Here is a 16720-nt window from a genome sequence, read left to right on the forward strand (position 1 = left end):
TTTATCTAATTATTTTTGTTGGTATAGAAAGATAAAATAAAACTCTAACAATAGAAAAGGAAAGGACATGTCATATCCCCCTAATCATAAGTCAAAACTCCAAATCATTACCAGTTTGTACCTTCAATTAAAAAGAAAAAGAAAAACAGACTGATATTTCCTTCTTTTTTTTTTCTTCTTCCGACAGTGCAAAGATTAGTAACATGAGACGGAACCAATCTTACCAAAATTTTGGGTTTTCCCCCTCTTTTCTTTTTGTGTTTGCAGGTCCAAAATTTTCCCTCTGCCTGAACCATTTCCATTTGAAAATCAGGATTTGGAAGCTCACTTTATATAGGTACCCTTAATTCATCTCAGACTATTTCCTCGTGGACAAGGAAAGCCAATGAATTTCCCAAATTAGAAAAATGTATAAAGATTATACTCATTCAAAACTTTGCAAATTTTACAAGCATAAATAGATCTACTAAGTAAGGTCCAAAGCTTATCTTTTGTGGCTGCTCAGCAGAGAGACCAATGAAATCATACACCTTTGCATCGGAACGTGCACAAATGGCTCCCAAACTGAGAGATGACATCAACTATCCCACCATATCCTCCAACTGCTAAAACCTGAAAAGTGAAGCCCCAGTGGCCGGTTCCATGTTAATATGCTTAAGTGCAAGCCTCGTTCTTAGCAAAAACAAAAAATAATAATAATAAAATATACAAGACTTTTTTTTTTGTCCTTTCTGTCAAATAATCTTGGGAAATAGATGCTGGAAAGAAGTGAGACTACATGAATGTGAAGCCTAAGGTCTTTAAAAATTTGTTTTTTCAGTTAGTTTGTACTTCTGTTTTAAGAGATATTTGGTAGATCTAATTTTTCAGCTACTAATTACATTTACTATCAACAGGATTTCAATTACTAATCAGATTTCTTTTCTACATGACTTCTTCTACAAAGTAGTCCATACCAGGCTAAGCTAATGTTCTCTCTTTCTTCTTCTTTTTTTAGTATCTTCTTTGGCTGTTTATAAGATTGCAATCCAGCATCATAAATGTAACAGACTACATTCATAAGACTTTGAGTGAATGAGAAAAAGCTCAGTTGTCTAGCAATGGTTGCTCTGGCCTGCGAGAGGCAGTGTAAGATGATAGGGTTATTTATTTATTCTTCTTCTTTTTATTCTTCTTCTTTCTTTTGTCGGGGGTGGGGGAGGCAGTTTCCTGGTAAAAATAGGAGGGTTACCTTCTTTATAGTAGGTGAATGACCCCTACCAACATAGCCTAATTTTATCTCACTCTGTCTGTCCAGCAATACATTGAGCCTCTGTTCTACATTGTAGTAGTTCATATCCTGGCAACCTCAGGATTGTTTGTTCATTTAATCAACTGTTAGTCTGTTATTACAGCCTTTAATCTTTTTTCCAAGCACTTCTTTATTACTGCTTTTAATCTTTTTTCTAAAGTACTGTCAGTATCTGGGACGGGTTGAATGGTAGCAGCATCTACTAAACTAATTATTTGATATCAGGTGTAACTATCAGATTATTTCAGATTTTCCTATGTTGCTCCTGTCAATCCCTGGTACCTTTGATTCTGGGATCCATCAAAGTTCAAACAGCTAGACTGCTATATACAGCAAGTCCACCTAATTATTATTTTCTATTCATCACCTTCTATTTACTGAGTCTGTTGTTTATCCCCAACTTTCTCTGTAGACGATTCTAACATTTTAGGTATTTGATCAACCCATTGTATTGCCAATTTGCCACCTCCAGTAATTGGCCAGATAGGACCACTAGATTCATCTTATTCTGCCCCAGTTAGTTTGATTGTATCACTGTGATTCTGACCTCTGATGTCTAGCCCAGTAATCTGTCTGTCCTACAGGTTATTGAATCTACATTACTATCATAGATTCAATGCTCTTGCTCAGTTTCTTGCCCTATATACTAGCATATGTGGATTCCATACTTTTTTCTTACCCCCTCCTCAACCATTACAATGTAATATTACTTGGCATCCTGCATGTACAGGTGCATACTGCAAAATTGCATAAAACGAGCTGGATCTTGCTTGAAAAGCTCTTCCCATCAATCAAGAGAATTATGCTCCTGTTGGAAATACTGTAAAATTGCACATCAAATGCAATGAAATGATAAATTGTAAAATAGAATGAAAGCATTTATTAAAAAATAAAAATAAAAATAAAATGAAAATAAAGACATAATATGAATCACATGAAAAGGAAAATAGATAACAGAGCAATAATCTACAAAAGGCTAAATGGACCATACACCAGATGGATGTAACGAGATAGAGAATGCCGATGGAGGAGCACATTGTATCTGTGAGAGAATCAACCCTTCGACGTTCAAACGACTGAGAACAGGTTCTGCACCAACTGCTAAAATCTGAAAAATGAAAAAAGAGAAATTTTCTTCTTTGGGGGCAATGAAAAGATAAAAGAGAATATAGCAACAAAACAGGAAAACGGTGTTTAAGCATGCAAACTTTCTCATAATAAGAAAAAAATTTACCAAAACATGAAGCTTCTCACTAGGCATGTCAATTAGTTCATCTACTCTAAAAACAACTCAAATCTTATCCCCAACTAAATTGGGCTGGCTACCAGGTCCTTACCCGACAGTCAGCTCTATTCAAAGTTATATGTGATACGAGGCCTAAGCTATGCATGTCTTTCCTCACCGCTTCTTCTTGAGCCATCTTATATCCACTGCTGACTCTTTTTAATTGCTTCAAAACAAACAAACCAAACTAAACCAATCCTCCATAATGGAGCATCTAAAAATCTCCATCACATATGGCCATACTAACTTTGATGATTTTCTCACAGGTAGATCTCTGTTGCACTTGCACATAGCCATGTCACCTCCATTGATTTTTTCCCACAGGTTACCGTGCGTTGGAGCTACTCTTATAACAGCTCCAATTTAATCATTCCTCGCTTTTTATCCTTTGTAGTTTTATCACACATCCATCTCAGCTACACTCAATTAATCTATCATCTATGCGATGTTTCTTAACTGCATGGCATCCCATACATATGTCATAGCTGGTTATACGACTTCCTACAAATTCTTCCCTAAGTTTTAAAGGAATACATAATCAGGTCTCAGAATAGGCTGCTCACACGGGCTGAGATAGAAATAGATCCAGAAGAAAAGGAAGAAGGGGAAAAGTAGAGATAGGGGGAAGAAGTCTCAATCTGATTCTCAAATAACACTCGATTCATCTTGATTCAAAGGTGAAACTTTTGATTGGGGACTTTAAGTAAACAGAATATAAGCAGAGGGGAGTGAGAGAAATTTTCACTCATATTAAAATAAACCACATAATCCTATGCTCTTTGGCTATATCATTAGGATGTCTGGACCACATGGTTGTAGTACTTTCATCTTTAAAAATTCTTTTACATGCATAAAAAAATTTGTTTATGCTTGCACGTGCGACGTGTTGAGAGTTAACGAACAATTCTACCTTTTGGGACACCATGACTTGAAGTGCCTACATTTATTAAGCTACTATATAAAATAAAGGGGGACCGGGGGGAACCCCCCCCCCGGGGGGGGGGGGAGGGGAGGCCCCCCCTCCCCCCCCCCCCCTCTCGAGAGGCGTTCGCCCCGACCTCCGCGCCAATGGGAGCTCCATCTTGCCCGGCCCGCCCTTCAAGCTACTATATAAATAATCTCTCTTAATGCCTTCATGGTTTAGTGGTACCTTATTTATTGCCAAAACATCATACATGTTGACACAAGCCGATAGGGAATTGAATGTAAAATCAAAAGGTATCTGATGTTTAGCCGTATTCAGGGCTGAAATAGGGCCTAGGGTTGTCCCCCCAAACCCTATGGCCCTAGTACCACCAAGGATATTTTGGAAATTTTGCATATTTTCGTTGAATCTAAATTAGGATCCAGTTGGATTCAGTATGTTTGTGGAACACTAATCTATATTTGTTTTTGAACTTGAGTCCTTAATTGTCTAGTTATTGAAGAATTCTGAATAGAGTTGTCGAAGGAGTCCCCTAGGGTCGTCCTACTTCTTGCAAGGAATCCATATCTACTCTTAGAATTCAAAATAGATTCCTCTGGAGTAAGCTATGAAGGTTCCATGTGTGAGTTAAAGTCCTAATCAATTAGGAGTTTTAGTTTAAATTTAGTTTAAATTGAATTGTAAGTTAAAAGTCCAAGTTTGATATCTTTCAATAGGCTATAAATAAGCCTTCTAATATTGTAATCAGTAAGTTGATTTGATTGAGAAAATAATGATTTGAGTGTTGAAGGCAAGAAAGAGAAGCTGTGGGTTCCTCAGAGGGGGCCTGCAGCAACTTCAAAAGGATTAAATTCTGCAGAATTTCTGTATTCCAGCATCCCTATTGCATTCTTCAAGTAAGTACAAGCCCCACTCCAACCCCAGCCCTGTTCCCTACTCTGTCTTACCTGCAAGCTTCCACTACCCCTTTAACCCTAGTTTCTGCACCCCAGCCCCTCCCCCTCCATTGTAGATTTCTCCTGACCCTTCCCAAACCCTGCAGTTTTTGCATCAGGAACCCTCCCCCTTCCCCTATGACATAATCCCCTACCTTCCCTTCACCCTAGTTATAATTCCAGCCCTTCCCTCTTACCTTTTCTTCTTCATAAACCTAAGGCAACTTCTGGAAATTCCAAGATTCCAAATCCTAAAGTGCAGCAACCTATTACTATTAGTACCATTAAAACCCTATCCCCCTGACCTAAACCTTTTCCATTTGAATTTAGAACCTAATCCCAGTCCCCCCCACATCTAAAACCCTAGAATTCTGCAGCTTGGTAGGAAACCCTAACCCTAGAAACCATAATTTCCATAAAACTCTAAATTCCCCAAACCCTAACCTAAAATTCCAGCTCTGACTTTACTAAGACAGCAAGGTTTCAAGCTTGAAAATACAAAACCCTAGACCCCTAAGCCTGGCTGAACCTAACCCTAGATCCTGGTTCACATCAGTGTCTCAGTTATGAGTCACACTCACTTTTAATGCACCTAACTTGATCAAAATCTCTAATTCTCCTTTCACTCATTTTAGCTATTCATAGATAAATTTCCCCCCTTTCTTTTGTACTAAAATTGTTACAGAGATCCTCATATTTCTCTGCCCCTGCTTTTTCCATGATCTTCTTAGCTTCATTTGTAACAGCTTTGTATCTTTTTAAAATCTTCCACATCCCTAGTCATTTTCCATGTGTAAATCTAGCTTTCACGGTAACTTCAACATCATCATCTCAACAGCAAGTCTCCCCAGATGAATCACGTTTTCCATTCAATTTGCCTATGATATCTTTAGCAATCTTCGTAATACAAGTAGCCATCTTGTTACACATCGTAGTCCCCCCTTCCTTCCTCACAAAAGGGCACCATCACTATCCTAATAATTGAAACAATGACTACAAAAGGCATACATAGCCAGCATGTCTGTTAAAATTTAGTAGTCATGTGATAAAATTGTCACCAGTTCTCCATATAGGATAGGAGACAAACAGGAAAGAAATTCAGTCAACCAAGTCAAAACAATAGTCTGTCACATAACAAAACAACACAAAATGATTGCCAAATCATAGAACAATTTTAGAATAAGCATCAAAAGATAATAACTTCACCAATGAATAAATGTGGCTACACATTTCAAACAAAACAGGTTGCCAAATCATAGAACAATTTTAGAATAAGAGTCAGAAGACAATAGCTTCACCAATGAATAAATGTGGCTACACATTTCAAACAAAATAGGTTGCCAAATCATAGAACAATTTTGAATAAGAGTCAGAAGACAATAACTTCCCAAGGAATAAATGTGGCTACACCAAACAAAATAGGTTGCCAAATCATAGAACAATTTTAGAATAAGAGTCAGAAGACAATAACTTCACCAATGAATAAATGTGGCTACACATTTCAAACAAAATAGGTTGCCAAATCATAGAACAATTTTAGAATAAGAGTCAAAAGACAATAACTTCACCAATGAATAAATGTGGCTATACATTTCAAACAAAACAGGACAGAAGTAAGTTGAGCAGACCAAGTAATACACAACAATATACACAGCCCAAAAAAACCAATATCTCAATAAATTCGCCAGTGAATAATCAATAATGTGGCTTTGCATTTTAAACAAAACAAGACAGAAGTAAGTTCAGCAGACCAAGTAATACTCAAAACACAGACACAACCCCAAAAAAACCAATATCTCAACAAATGGGTCATGATACCGACCCAATCTAGTAAGGGCCACTTCTTGCAAGATCTTTTAAGAGAAACAACTAATACGGGATTAAGAAAGAGTTTCTTCAAGTCTAGGTTATAGGATATGGGGATTATCTGTGATATGGGCTGATGGGATGATTTGCTAGGAAGGATGGATTTGGTTGGACTCTCTGAATTCCCTGGTTGGATTAATTGGAGTGGAGTAGATCAAGGATGATGGGGATTGGAGAAATTTAGAATAATCAGGTTGTATGGGTGGGACAGACATGTTCTTGAGATATGGGATGAAAACTCAGTGGAATGGATTCAAACTTGGAGGGGATGTAGGTAATCATATAGCGATATGATCCCCCAAGTTTGGTAGGTTTGGAAGGCTAAATTGGGAGATATAGGGTTCTTGTTTTTGTTTTTCTAGAAGAGGGCGGAGGGGTTGGGGAGGGGTTAGGGAGTACAAAAATTCAAGAAAATATTTATACCTTGAAATTGGACAATCAAGAAAGGGTCAAACTGGGATCTTCCGTGAGTAGGGATTGGGGGGGGGGGGGGGAGAGGAGGGATGATGTACCAAAAGTGTGGGATAGACCTAACAGTTAGATTGGTGTAGATCTGACCTTGAATTTTAGGCCTTCGGAAAGTTCAAAAATTCAAGAAAATTCAAGGAAAAAAAGGATGATACGAGAAGGGGAATGGAGTATAGGCTGCGAGATAACTAGATGGAGCCTTAAGGATGGAATACTCTGATGGAGAATGAAGGTTGAACTTTGATCTTTCAACTAGTCGCAGTTGTCTAGGTTTGATTTTTCTTAGAATCTTCCTACTGCTTGGATCTTCAAACTAAGGGATGAAACCAGAACTCCTAATGCTTGGATCCTGAAACTAATTAGTAAACCCACACAAAGTGCTTGAATGGAAGCTTATTTTCATTCATTCATATCTGTCTCTAATCTAATTGATGGGGGGAAGGGGGCTATTTATAGCCTCACATAAGAAGTCCTACTGAAATTAGGACGTCTTCCCTTACACTTAAGTTACGGAAAATTTATATTAACTAAAGTAATTAATTAAACCAATTTCGTACTTAGCCTAGGCAATGAATTTTTTAGCCAACAGCCATGCTCTTGGGGTCTTTCCTAATCACATCTCCAGCTGGTGCTACTGCTTTAATGCCTTTGCAAGTTTTTGTACCACCATAATCAGCTTTGGCAACTTTTTCATCAACAGCTTGAGTCACCTCTTTGTCTGCCACTGTTTTTGCCTTGCTGTCTTCAAAAATCGCTCCTGAAATTACGTTGGCAAACATGGGCAGCAGCTCTTACATGTACAGTGTGGGCTTAACTTCATGTTCTATTTCCACCATTGAAGCTTTAGGTGCTGCCTCTTTTTCCTTATCACAGGTTCCGTTGATTCCTTCAACTACCAGCTCCTTTAGTCTTCCTGTAACAGCATTAATTTCTTTTGCCTTGTTATCAAGACTTCCCAAGCTAGCATCCACCTTGTTTTTGTCTTTGTTTCCATTCCCACTACTAGGAATATGAATCTGAAACTTATGCAGATACTGATCTAGATGGAAGGTATTCCTCTTGGCTTATTTGATCATAACCTCCATTGAAGAAAGCTTGCATGTGCTCCTCAAAGTTATGTGGACTCGTAGTACCTTTCTATATGGGGTCTTTCATCCTTATCCTATCTATCAAAGATAGGACTATCATACCCATGTTCTCTATTATAAGGAATTCTAGTGTAGACATTCCTACTAGCACCTTCCCTATTCCTATCTTTAGCTCTGGAGGACCTTCGGAGGACATCGTTGTTGGAAGAATTTTAATTGATGTTGTCGTCAAATTTTGTACTTTTTTTTTAAGGAAAAAATCCTGTTCAGATCTTCATCTCTACCCAGGCAATAGGTTCATTGCCTTCATAAACCATATCTCCTGCTATAGTGTTCCACCATTGACGAACCTATCACACTAGTTGAGTGTATGCAAACCTGATCTTGCTGCGCTAAGACGAATTGTTTTAATCAAAATAAACATTTAAATCATCTATCTATTATAAAACACCAAGGATCATCTTTGCCATCATATGCCTCAAGAGGATTATGCCATTCTCTTATGACTCTGTACCTATGATAATGAACTTGAGAATATATTTGACGTCTATCAACCTTGCTCTTATACCACTCGATGTAGCTCCAATTTAATGAGGGCTACTTCTTCCAAGATCTTTTAAGAGAACCAACTTATATGGGACCAAGAAAGGTTTTCTTGAAATCTTGGCCATGAAATATGGGGGTTATTTGTGATATAGTCTGTGATGGAATGATTTTGCTAGTAAGGATGGATTTTGTTAGTAGTATCAAGGATGAAGGGGTTAGTTTTGGAGAAATTTAGAATAATGGGGTGTATGGGTGGACAGGGTAGGTTCTTGAGTTATGGGATATTAGAATGGGTTGAAACTTGGAGGGGATGTACACATTGATATAGGGATATGATCCCCCAAGTTTGGTAAGGTTTGGATGGCTTAATTGGGGGATATAAGGCTTCTTGTTTTGGGGGTTTATGGGATTATGAAAATTTCAAGAAAGTATTTATATCTTAAAATCAGAAGGTTAGAATGGGGTCAAACTGGGATCTAACGCTACTAGGGATGTGGGGGGGGGGGGGGATGATGTACGTAAAGTGTGAAATAGATCTAATGGTTAGATTGGTGTAGATCTGACCTTGAATGTTGGGTCTCTTGAAAGTCTGAAAATTAAAGAAAAATTAAAAAAAAGGATGATATAAGGGGAATGGAGTGTAGGCTGCCAAAGGATAAAATACTCAGATGGAGAATGAAGGCTGAACTTTGATCTTCAACCACTTGTAGGTGTCTAGGCTTGATTTCAATTAGCACTTTCCTAGGGTTTGGTCTGCAGACAGCCAAAATCCCTAATGCTTGGATCTCAAACTAATTGACAAATTTAAAATAAATGCACACAAAATGCTTGAAGGGAAACGTATTTTCATTCTTCCAAATCTTCCTTTAAGCTAATCAATGGGCATGGTTTGAGATCTCACGAGATATCTCGCTTTTTTCAAATGGTGAGACGACATAAGGGCGAGACGAGATGAAGGGCAAGATTCCCACAACTCGCTCGAGTCCCCCTATCTCGTCATATCTCAATAGATCTCTCCCCAGATCTTGCCATATTCACCAAAATTCTCAATTTTCGCTAGATTTTTTGTAGATTTCAGCTGGATTTTACATGCAACTACTTTTAGTACATCTACAACACCAAAGGAAGATCAATCATTCTATGATTGTCTTATGAACTTACAAGTTATGAGACATATAAAACTTCTAATAGTTGTATAATTTTATTATTCTATTCTTGAGAGCTGGGATTGTGATACTCATATGGATGAAATTTTGACGACATTTAAGTTATTTGATTTATTTGATACACTTGCTTTTCATTTATATGCCTTAAAGGTTCTATATGACATGTTATATCAGTATAACCCTGCATTCCCACAACTTGCAGCATTTCAATTTAAACTTAGGGTTGACTTAGAACTCATACTTAGAGTTGTTTTCTCACAAATCCAAGGCCACTAGTGTTCAAAAGGCCTAAATTAGGCTATAACTACCAAGTTTGAGCCCAACCTGGACCCTAAAACCAACGGAGATGGGCCATTGAGTTGCCCAAAAAAGACCATATCTTGACCAAGATCTTGCCAACTCGATCAAGATCCCTAGTGAGAGCTAGTTCTTGAACCATGTATGGAACTATTTATAGCCTTGCATAAGAAGTCCTATTGAAATTAGGACTTAGAAACTGATTTAAACTAGGAAAATAGAAGCTGAGTGACTTAGTCTCTTAAAACCTTATAAAGCACAAGAAAAAAACTAAAAGAAAGGGTGAACTCGGTGCTGAAGGCTTTCGCACAAGCAGAGTTTGTGGGTATTTTCCTTTGCAGCCTTACCCAAACAATTTTTGTTGAAAGGTTGTTTTGATGCCTTGACCTTAGGCTACAACTGTGGTCCACCAACCATTGCGCTCGGGTTCGCCCCTAAAACATGGGAGAGGAGGGGGGGGGGGAACTATTCTTCCCTTATACCTTAAGTTAGGCAAAATTTACATTCATTAAAACAATTAATTAAACTATTTTCGTACTTAGCCTAGGCACTAAACTTTTAGGCCCATAGAATAGGCCTATGACAAGACAAACATACTAAACAAAAGGATCAACACCTATATCTATTGACCCTAGGTTGATTTCAAAGGACAATAGGCCAATTCAGTGCTACATCTGCATTAAGTCTTCCAAATTGTAGACCAAGTTGAGAATTATAGTCATGAGATAATGAATTTGCCATGAATGAATGTGGTCAAGCATTTCAAACAGATGTATGGACTCACACCATGTAAACAACAACAATTTAAATAAAGTTTTTTTTTTAAGCGAAATTGCTTAGCTATTTACAATGACATTTTGTCACAATCCTTACCACAAAATTCCCAATACCCTTTAGGTCCTGTTTTGGTTCCTTATTATTGGTGAACACAGGCAAACACAACTGAAAATCATTGCATAAAGATACATTTCTTAATTTGCTTCTTAAGGTGCTGAGATTGGGAGGGACTGCTGGTCTTGTATCTCCCTTCTCCTCCCTTCTCTCTGTAGTACTTACATAATTAATATATAAAACCTAGATAGCAAGGAATTGATTTCTTCACATCAATGGCCATCAGAAAATCGTCTTACAAGTTGACAATCAACCTCTGGTGCTCAATCGAGTCCTAGTTTAAGAACATTTTATATCTAACGACCATACAATATTCAAACCAAACAAACATAATCCCATAATTTAACAGCATATTCAAATTGATTCAACCAAGAGCAATATTACAAGGGTATTCTAAACACTCACTTGATTATCATCAAATAATATGTCTTGAGTGGGGGAAGAAGTGGCAATCCTTGAAATGAACTCACAAGCATGAAGATTCCAGACAGATAAACTCCCACCACCACAAGCCTGGAAATACAAATCATATTTTATTTACATCAGTAATTACTAGTTAGTACTCAAGGAAATAAATTGAATAAACAACTTCCTGATACCTAAATATCTCAGAAAAACTCTCATCTTATGATGACAAATTGGTTTTCAATATCAATACTTGAGAGTCTGAAATATGAGATAGACAGGGAACTTCCAACCCAACCAGCTTTTGCATGCTATTCCGTCCGCCTGGTCCAGGGCTAGTTAAGATAAAGCACTAGCCCTAGGCTTACGTAGTGACCCAGGGAAAAGCTTATGGTTTTCCTGTTCATTCGGCCCCATCTATACAGAGTCAATTTTGTTATAGGCAAAGTCCTAATCTAGAGAAATTGCAAAGTTGGTACATGCGGCTTGAAGGAGATTAAAAGCAGGCATATAAAATGAGTTTCAACAAATCTTTCTCCAAAGTCCAAACTGCTACTCAATAAAGGAACAATTAATCCTTTCGAAAATTTATCTAGTTATACACAATGAGAGGTGCTTCCCCATGGGTTGACAAATACAACAGCCAATAATGAAAATAACTAGAACATCAATTCAGTGCCTAACTGCAATATCTGATCAGTGGCATCTGCATGGCAGTGGATTGCAGCTTGGCGATGCACATGGATCAACCGTGGCCTATCATCAGTGTCAGATTTTTTAAACATACGGCCAAAGCGTGTAGCGCCCCCCGACCCCCACATCAAATTGACACAGACCAAATGAGCGGCAGAAATTATAACAATCCAAAAGCAGTATAGGTTACTACAGACAGGAAAACATCAACTTTTTCCACAACAGTAAGTTGAATCATGAGAACCTTAAGGATCCATGCAACTAGATGGATTCACCAGATATCCTCAGTTTGGAGTTAGCTTGGCAGTATTACATCAGGCCTTAGACCAATTGAAATCACATACACTCCTAATATTGTTCATTGAAAACCCAATCCATAATAGGTGATCTACATACTACAAAGCAGGGTTTATAATTTGGTGATGTCACAGATATAATCATAACAGTTTTGAATTGTTTGGAATAAAACATGAGATACTCACAGAATATAAGGTTCAAAGATTCCTAAACATCAAATAGATATTCATTTATTAAGAGAAGAAAACTCCCCCTCCCAGAAAAAGAAGGATTATACAAATTCTTTATGCTCTTCTTCCATTATGGGCTAGCTTTTGCAATAAGAAAATCTGATGCCTGTTCAATTTAAAAAGATAAAGAGGAAATCTATATTTGCAGAAAGTCTTACCACCCAGCTTTCGCTTGCATCTAGAGCAACACAACTAACCCATGGGCAGCCTTCTTTGAACTTCTTATCCTTCTGAGGATGCACCACTTGGATACATTTTCCACTTCTGCAGTCTAGGTCACCATACAACATAGTAACCACGACGGAAGTATGATTTTTTTTTTTAAGGGGTGGGGGGAATTATAGGCAAAAACTGGATTTTCATCATCATATTAAGCATTAAAAAACCAACAAAGTACAAGAAAGGAGAAAAGATATCATGTATTCAATAAGATAACAGTATGTGAAAGATTAAGCCCACCCCATATCCGTGCTGTTCCATCTTCTGAACCAGTCAGTACCTGAAAACCAAAACCAAACATGTGAACAAAGGATTGTCTGAAATATCTCCTCTAAAAAATCCCCCCCCCCCCCAAAAAAAAAAAAAAAAAAAAAGAAAAGAAAAGAAAAGAAAGAAGAAGAGAGAGATCATGAATTCTGAAGCAACCATTGGTGCATAGGTAGATAATCATTAAGATTCGAAGAAGGTACTCCAATCGCCGGTTCACCAATGGGTTTGCACAGCATGACCAAAGGAAAACCTCCAAGTTAGGGACAATAGACACATAAAGGAAAGACACCAAAAGGCCATTTTCTTTCAACAGAATGGTAAGGTTCTTTGCTCAATTGCAAGATTACTTCTTTCCTGTTATAGATTACTCCACCATCACCTCATAGAACATAAGAATTGAATATGACACTTCCTTCATCCCCGTTCAGACAACCCACAAGGATACAAAATCTAAAATCTAAATATAGACGACAGCATTAATAGTTCAACTCCCCTAGGCATGAATGCAACACCTTACTGAGCCCAATTTTACTGAACTGTGTCTTTCAACTCCTCCATAAATTCATTAGTTAGGGATCAAACCCTTTGTCATACAACTGAGTTACCAATTGACTTCTAGAAAGATGAAGAATCTGTTGTCAAGGAATCGTCAAGGCGCCACTTAGGTCTCCAGGCTGATTTATACGAGTCCTACCACCTTATTGTACGGTGCCTTGTACAGGTTTAATTAGTATTGGACCAGGCTTCAGTACTTATGCCAAATATCATTTAAGTCAATGCTTTTCCTTAAGATATTAATTCACAAATAAGAAAATATCCCCTTTTTTAATCCAAGAAAAAAAAGTTCCCAAAGGGTCAAAAAGTCAACCCTCCATGTAATGTGTATTTATGTTAGAAAAGAGGGGAAAGGCAAAAGTACACTTACACTGCTGTACCCGCCTAAAGACTGCCTTTGCAGGCGTCTTACCACCTAGGTGCTTTGCCTGCTCTAAAAATACCATAAATTACCTTTGTCCCGTGGGCCCATGACAACTACGGAAGAATCGAAATTTGACATTCAAATTTTGGAATATTGTTCATTTTAGACAATATTCTATCAGTAAATTAAGTAAAGAGGATGCTATAACTGATGAAAAAGGCATCTCAGGTCACGTGACTCCTTTACTTTCCATTCTCTTTGCTGCCTTTATGGTTTGCAAGACTAACATCTAAAGGCCCAACACAATTAAGGGGGCCTTACTAGATCACACACTCAAGCACAAGGTTCAGTAGAAGGAATAGGAGTCTAGGATAGGCATAGAAGGTCTCAGGTGTAATCAAGCTACAACCACATTTTTCAAAAAATAGAAGTAAATAAAATCTCTAAAGGTAATACCACATTTCATGTGTAATGCTTCTGCAGTTGTTTATCTTATAAATCCAAAAGAAAAATAATCTGACAAGATTGTGGGATCTATTCCTATAAGAATCATGTTTTCACAGTTTCAGGCCTGGCCAAAACCAAACCCTGGGATGCCCGGGGTTGAAACCCAATGTGAAAACATTGAAACGAGATCCAACACATTTCAGTTTTGGGCCTGACAAAACACAGGTCCAAAACCAAGATCTTGATCCTTGCACAAGCCTGATATATATTTCAATACCATCACTTAATCAAGATGCATGTGCCAAGTCATGATATAAGGAAAAGATTTTATCAAATCACCACAAGGTCCACAGAATGACATACTAAGAGATTTCAATGGAAAGTTAAATCACTTAATGCTGCCTTCACTGCTAGAGGATTACTACCTCCAGTAGTGGGAAAGTAAAAAACTGACCTGATTGCTTGAATTTCGTGTAGTAATGCAATGCAAATAGTCAGTGTGGCCCCTGAAAACCATTTTGACTTTTTCTTTTTCCTGAGTATGTCAAATGCAGAAATTTTACAATAGAAAACCATACAAAGAAAAAACTTTTCAACTCAAGAATATACAGATTTCTCATTCAAGTGATAATAATTACTTCAAAAAGATGTAATATTTTCACCTTGAATAAATACATACCACATCCCAGCAATACGCACATGAATCACCAGCGGCTGAATAAATGGATCCTTCCTATTGGAGAGAAAGGGAAAATGAAAACTTTGAGAAGTTAGACCCGTCATACTCTTCAGAATGCTAATCAACTATTCGTAAAACTAATATTCATGAGAAGTTTGATCCAAGCAAGGTTACTTTATTCCTGAAAGCATTATTTGGATCCCACCATATCTTGGACAAGTCACAGCTTGAAATATAAAAATCACACAACTCAATTGGAAGTTAAGGAGGGTTACGTTCTCTAATTTAAAGAACTTTCTAGCAACAACTTCCATCAAGTTTTCCTTAAATAAAGCTTGACGATAAAGTTACATCACCAAAAGAGACTTATTTTAATACAAACAAGTATAGGGTTGGGTTCTATACATGTTAGCCCTTCAATCCCAAGTTATTTTTATTATAATAGGTCACTCTTAAGGGACTAAAGTAGGAGTAACTAGGTTGCATATTGATGAGCACATTTATGTGTGAAATCTTAGGGCATGAAGCATGCATTTTACATACTTAGAATAGAGCTAACTTGGCATTTTTTGTTAGTAATTGCAAGTTTTGGGATTAGAGCTTAGTGGATACTCTGGACTATCAAAAGCCATATTGCAAACCTACAAGTAAAGTGGTCCAATATACTTATGTAATTGTGAAGAGGGCTCAATTCTAAATAGGGTGAACATATTAAAGATCGTCACGTTTGTTTTGGCATCTGAGATGTAATTCACTTTTTTTAGGGCTGAAAAAGAATTATAAGCCGAAAGTGGACCAAAATGCTAGCCCGGACAAGATCAAAATTTTCCAATAGTATTCTCAGCATCAAGGGAGTCATTTATGGTCAAGGGCTGAAAAAGAGGAATGCCAAACGAACACACATGGGACCCACATATAGTCAAGGATTGAGATTTCCTCTCCTAATATATGTCATTCTCTCTCCTCATATGAATTGCCTCCTTCCAATTCCTTCACAATGATCCAAGATTTTTGTTAGTATTTTATTTTATTAGATTCACAATATAATAGATCTCTTCCTCTTCTCTTCTTTCTCTTTTCTCTCTCTTTCCACATTCCATTTTTTTATTCTTTCTTGTTATTTTCTTTTAAGTCCCCACATTTACCACCTTTTCTGTCTCCATTCTTCCTCCCCTCTTCTCCTTCATGAGGTTCCAAATCTTCACTTTTTTTCATTTGTTTCCCTCTCTTTTTAACTTGTCCACTTTCCCCACTCCACTTGATGCAATTCACACACTCTTTTCTATTTTTTATTTTTTACCTTCTCTTTTTTATTTTTAATTATTCTTTTATATTTTTATAATTTCTCTCTCCCTACCATCCCTTTGTAAGTACCCTCCCCATCTCTCACTCATAGTACACCTCTTTTCAGTAATTAAAGTCTTTTCTCTTTTCCTAATGCTTTTGGCTTTAAATTTAGGCATGACGTTTAGGGTTTAAATTATTTAAATGTCATTTTTTTAATTAACGCAAGTTCAATATTTCTTCCAAGTGTGGCTCTCTTTTTATATGATTTGTCTTTCTCTAGCCTAACAACTTCACCTTTGGTCTTGTCGTTACACCTCTTTTTAGTAATTAAAGTAATTTCTCTTTTCTTAATGCTTTTGGCTTTAAATTTAGGCACGGCATTTAGGGTTTAAATTATTTGAATTATTTTTTTAATTAACACAAGTTCAATATTTCTTCCAAGTCTGGCTTTCTTTTTATATGATTTGTCTTTCTCTAGCCTAACAACTTCAGCTTTGGTCTTGTCCAAATATGGTT

General features: G+C 37.2%; 1 protein-coding gene across 2 annotated transcripts in view; it reads right to left on the reverse strand.

Annotated features, from left to right (window-relative positions):
- Window positions 1-16720, reverse strand: part of DWA1 (DWD (DDB1-binding WD40 protein) hypersensitive to ABA 1) — a 38845-nt gene continuing 22125 nt past the window's right edge. The window contains exons 7-13 of one of the 2 annotated variants that reach the window (XM_089163024.1): window positions 14918-14971; window positions 14693-14773; window positions 12843-12882; window positions 12542-12654; window positions 11164-11271; window positions 2283-2399; window positions 1-612 (exon numbers count right to left, since the gene is read on the reverse strand). In XM_089163024.1, coding sequence (XP_089019150.1) covers window positions 523-612; window positions 2283-2399; window positions 11164-11271; window positions 12542-12654; window positions 12843-12882; window positions 14693-14773; window positions 14918-14971 — 603 coding nt within the window. In that variant the 3' untranslated portion in view covers window positions 1-522. The remainder of the gene's footprint in view (window positions 613-2282; window positions 2400-11163; window positions 11272-12541; window positions 12655-12842; window positions 12883-14692; window positions 14774-14917; window positions 14972-16720) is intronic. The other variant, XR_016174586.1, reaches the window with a different exon arrangement.

Source organism: Hakea prostrata, chromosome 7, assembly GCF_041222555.1.
Source record: "Hakea prostrata isolate BN-2017 chromosome 7, UWA_Hpros_2, whole genome shotgun sequence".
NCBI lineage: Eukaryota > Viridiplantae > Streptophyta > Magnoliopsida > Proteales > Proteaceae > Hakea > Hakea prostrata.